The sequence below is a fragment of the Magnolia sinica genome, chromosome 15 (assembly GCF_029962835.1).
Source record: "Magnolia sinica isolate HGM2019 chromosome 15, MsV1, whole genome shotgun sequence".
In the NCBI taxonomy this organism is placed as follows: Eukaryota; Viridiplantae; Streptophyta; class Magnoliopsida; order Magnoliales; family Magnoliaceae; genus Magnolia; species Magnolia sinica.
In genome coordinates, this window is record NC_080587.1 from 59,043,279 (window position 1) to 59,048,118 (window position 4,840).

Below are 4,840 nucleotides of genomic sequence, written 5' to 3' on the forward strand. Positions count from 1 at the left end.
ACTTTGATGGAGGATGATGGACTCTTGATGGTGAGGATGAGAGATGGGAGGGTGTAGATGGATGATGGAAGGTGGACCACACTTGAGAGGGAGAGGAGGCTTGGACGTTTGGGGCTTGGGGTTGCTTGGAGAGATATGAGAAAATGAGAGAGAAAATGAGAGGATGGGAGTGATATGAGGTGATGGAGTGATGGGTGTAATTAATGGGGCATGGGTTTGTTTGAAAAGTGAGTAAAGGAGGGATGGGTGAAGAGAGAGAGAATTGACTTTGTGAAGAAAGAGGTATGGGTTGTTGTACTTGAGATAAGGTTGCATTTAATGATGATTGATGGGACTTATTGTGTAGAGATTCCCTAGAAATGCGGCGCGGTGTTTCTTCGAATAAACGCAAACCAACTCTTCTGGCACGAGTATCGGTTCGGTGCGCAAGTCACGGCGTTGGAGCCGCGGGACGACGCCGTCGCTATGCTCACTAGGATGCACTCGTATTCTCTGGGGCTGTTGCTCATTCCTTCAGGTATTCTTTGCTCTGATCCTGTCCCTTACTTTGTTTTCTGTTTGCATCTTGAGCTTGACTTATATTTTCCACGTGTGGTTGTGTGAGCATCTTTATATGACTCCTCTGCCTGTATGGCTTGATTCACGCCGCGACGGTGTACTCTCTTTGTTGCTTGATGGCCTTCCCCTTGGTGCTGAGGCTACTGAGTCGCTATATCGCCATATACTTTCTCAGTTATGAGGGTGGGAGATTAGTTGGGAGGCTCTCTAGCTCCATCGTTCTCTCCTGATTTGTAGTGTTGCTCGTACTCCTTTACTGCTGTTGGGACTTCAGGGGTATTGCTCTTACCATCCTGTGCGCTTCCTCCGGCAGTTTGGCTTCTGACAGGATATTCCAGACTTTGCCTTTTCTGGATTTGGGTATGCCCCTCTTCCTTCTGATTTGACGGCTTTGTATAGACGAGTTTGGATTTCTTGGCAGGGCTCTTTGGATGCAACAGCTCTAGATCTTGAGTCTTGGGCTCCTCCCTTTGTGACAGTACTGTATTAGCAATGGGTTGCGGAGCAGTCACTCTATCCTTAGGTCCCTGGCTGGCATTTGGCAGACGAGGTTGTCATCAGGACATGGTGGGCGATTTTGCTTCATCCTCTTCATGTGTTGTCGATTCATTCGAGGCCTTTGAGGAAAGGCCTTTCATCAATCCGTCCTTCTTGCTGGCCACACATGGTCACCCGATCACCGAGATCGTTGTCCTTCACCACGCATGTGAGGATATGGTTCTTCGACTGGCAGTGGGATGACGGTACAATGAGAGCTTGCTTGCGGCACATCGCCTAGATAGGGATGAGGCCTTTTACCTGCGCATGGAGATAGAGAGGCTCAGGCAGAGATTATCGATGTACAAAAAATAGGAGTTTACTTATAGTTCCTGATGTTGATCATCTGCTTATCCCACATGTATGAGAAAATTTTATTTTATTTTTGTTTTTATGAAGAAAGTAAAGTACCTGTGAAAAGTCTTTTTAAAGGAATGAAAGATTTTGTTTGTGCCAAATTTGTTAGTGCTTGCTTATGTTTTGCTTATGTTTTGGATTTGTGCTTTGGATGATTGGGATCAGACTGTTGGGCTCGGTTCACATTGTACGCAGTAGTCTAGATTGTGTTCTTAGGGTTTCAGTTCCCTGAGAAGATGCCCGGGATCGCATTCCGTGGATTTGAGCAGAATTTGATAGAGTACTGATCCGAAGTTGATCTTTCCTTGTATCTCGTTGAGGTGCTTGCTGCCTAGGCTTCTTTTGTACCTACACTTTTATTGTATATATTTTTTTATTTTTTATTTCTTTCCATTTTTGCCTATAGCGCCTTTTCAGGTTTTCACTACGTCCGGTTCTTCCCGTCATTTTTGCCCATAGCATCCTTTCGGATTTTCACTGTCCCGGGTTTTTGATTTTGCCTGCCCCTTACCAGCTGTGCTGTTTTTACCCTTGGTGCCTTTTCAGGTTTTCACCAAGTCCATTACATGCCCGCTATTTTTACTTGAGATGCCCTTTCGGGTTTTCACCTTGCCCCCTTTTTGCTTTAGACATGCCTTTTCTTTCTCTTTATTTTTATTTATTATTATTATTTTTCTTTTTTTTGGAGTGCCAGGAGAAACTTCCTTCATAACCGGCCAACTAGTTACCTTCCTGTCCGTGTCTTTGAGTACAATCATAAGCTGCTTTTTGAATTGGATTATTTGGGGATGTGGGATGGTCTTCTTCTCTTCCTTTTTAGGTTTCCCCTTTTTTTTTGAAATTTTCTTTTGCTTTTTTTTTTTTTGCTTTCTTTTTGTTCCCCTTTTTTTTCTTTTTGTTTTCTTTCTTCTTTTTTTTGTTTGCCTTTGTTTTGTCTTTTTTTTTTGGGGAGAAATGACAGGTGTTTCTGACGGGAGAGGTGGTAGATGTATATACATTTTTTGTGGGAAAGTGATGGGTATAGCTTTACGATTGTAATTATTGACAAGGTTAGGTATGGTTACCCATAATAAATTTTCACATTGTCGACGTTGATGGGCTTGGGAAGATCTTCTCCTCTCAGATTGGTGAGTCGAAGAGCGCCTCCTGGGAGTACTTCTCGAATGATCAGCGGTCCATCCCACGAGGGTTTGAATTTTCCCATAGGATTTGACAAGTATGGCGGTAGGATGCGTTTCATGACCATGTCACTAACTTTGAAGCTTCTCTTCTAAACCCTCTTGTTGTAGGCTTGTGCAATCCTTCTTTGGTAACATTGGGAGTGGCTTAGCGCCCGCATGCGCTTTTCGTCTGCCAGATGCAGTTGATCGTACCTTGCTTGTTGCCCTCGCTTTCCTCAACTTCGCTTTCCAGTAGTACCCGCAGTGATGGGATTTCGATTTCAATTGGTAGTACTGCTTCCATTCCATATATGAGTTCATATGGAGTTGCGCCTGTAGCAGACCGTACATACGTCTGATAGGCCCAGAGTGCGTAAGGAAGCATTTCTGACCAATCACGATATGTCTTCACTATCTTCTCCAGTATGCAGATGATAGTTTTGTTTACGACTTCGACCTTGCCGTTCATTTGGTGTTGGTAGGGGCTTGACAGATGGCGTTGAATTTTGAGCTTGTCGAGGAAATCGCCCATCCTTTTATTGACGAACGGAGTTCCGTTGTAAGTAATAATGGCTTGAGGGACCCCATAACGGCTAATGATGTTGTTCTTTATAAACTTAACCACATGAGATGCTGCAATGGTGGTGCAGGATGCTGCCTCTATCCACTTGGTGAAGTAATCTACTGCCACCAGGATATATTCGTGCCCATTTGAAGCTTTGGGGCTGATCTTGCCGATGATGTCCAGTCCCCATACAGAAAAGGGCCATGGTGTTGTCAGGTTGTAGAGTTCAGAAGCAGGTGTGTGGATCTGGTTTGCATGCTCCTGACACTTGAAGCATTTCTTGACGTGCTTACAGCAGTCTGTCTTCATTATAAGCCAATAGAGCCAAGTCGTAGGATCTTCTTTGCCATCATATGCCCATTCATGTGTGGGCCGCATAGTCCTTCATGGATTTCTAACATGATCTGTGCTGCTTCTGTCTCATCTACACAGCGGAGAAGGACTTGGTTGAAGGATCGCTTGTAAAGGATGCCCCCAGTGATCACGAATTGTGCCGCTAACCGTTGTATAATGCAAGGATTGGTTAGCGTTGCTCCTTCCGGGTACTTCTGGTGTTCAAGGTATTCTTTGATGACTTTGTACCATGGCAGATCATTTGAGGGAGGTTCTCCTTCATCGATCTGTAGGCAGAATGCGGGTTCCTCCTGGAGTTCGACAGTGAGTTCCCATTCAGCAACTCCTTTTGGGATCTCTAACATTGAGGCGAGGGCAACCAAAGCATCCGCAAATTGGTTCTTGACTCGGGGCATGTAAAAGAATGTGATCTCCTTGAAGTCTTCGATTAAATTCTCCCGATAGACGTGATATGGGATCAAATTTTCATCTTTGGTCTCCCAATTGCCATTTATCTGATTGATGATGAGTTGTGAGTCTCCAAAGACCTGTAACTTTTTTACATTGAGGATGATGGCTTCTCTTTGACCGGCGATACACGCTTCATATTCAGCCACGTTGTTAGTGCATTGGAATGCCAACCTTCTGGATATGGGAATGGGGACGTCATCGAGAGAGTAGAGTATGACACCTACTCCACTTCCTTTTGAGTTTGCGGCACCATCGAAGAAGAGTGTCCACTCTCCTGCCTTTCTTTCTTCTTCTTCCTCAATAAGGAGGATATCCTCATTAGGGAAGAATGTCTTCAACAATTGGTAATCAGACAGAGAGTGTGCTGCTAAGTGATCGGCCAGTGCTTGCCCCTTGATTGCTTTCTGGGTGACATATGTGATGTCAAATTCTGAAAGCAGTAGCTGCCACTTTGCGATCCTGTCCATTAGTGCTGGTTTTTCGAACAAGTACTTCAATAGGTCCATGCGAGCTAGCAGAAGGATTGGGTGAGCAATCATATACTGTTGTAGCCATTGTGTTGCCCAGACTAGGGCGAAACACGTTTTCTCTAAGCTGGAGTATTTGACTTCATAGCTTGTGAATCGTCGGCTTAGATAGTAGATCACTTGCTCCTTTCTTCCCTATCGTCGTGTTGGCCAAGAATGCATCCGATTGCTTCTACTGCGACGGAGATATATAGCAATAATGGCCTACCCAGAGTAGGTGGCATGAGCACTGGAGGATTTAGCAGATACTTTTTAATCTTGTCGAAGGCCGCCTGACAATCATCATTCCATTTCTTTGGAGAGTTCTTCCGTAGTATCTTAAATATGGGCTC

At 44.6% G+C, this 4,840-nt stretch overlaps 1 protein-coding gene across 1 annotated transcript; it reads right to left on the minus strand.

The window, feature by feature from the left end:
- Positions 1-749: 749 nt before the first annotated feature.
- LOC131226947 (uncharacterized) lies at positions 750-4,487 on the minus strand. The gene is made up of 4 exons (XM_058222640.1): positions 4,336-4,487; positions 3,606-4,152; positions 2,826-3,480; positions 750-1,039 (listed from the first exon to the last, which is right to left on the minus strand). Exons 1-4 carry the CDS (start codon positions 4,485-4,487, stop codon positions 750-752), a joined length of 1,644 nt encoding a protein of 547 aa, XP_058078623.1.
- Positions 4,488-4,840: the final 353 nt, after the last annotated feature.

Coding starts and splice junctions, on each gene's coding strand:
- LOC131226947 (XM_058222640.1), bottom strand. CDS start 4,487: ATGGACCTATTGAAGTACTTGTTCGAAAAACCAGCACTAATGGACAGG. Junction 3,481..3,605: donor ACCAAGTCCTTCTCCGCTGT/GTAGATGAGACA, acceptor CTTATAATGAAG/ACAGACTGCTGTAAGCACGT. Junction 1,040..2,825: donor AAGCGAGGGCAACAAGCAAG/GTACGATCAACT, acceptor TTGCTAATACAG/TACTGTCACAAAGGGAGGAG.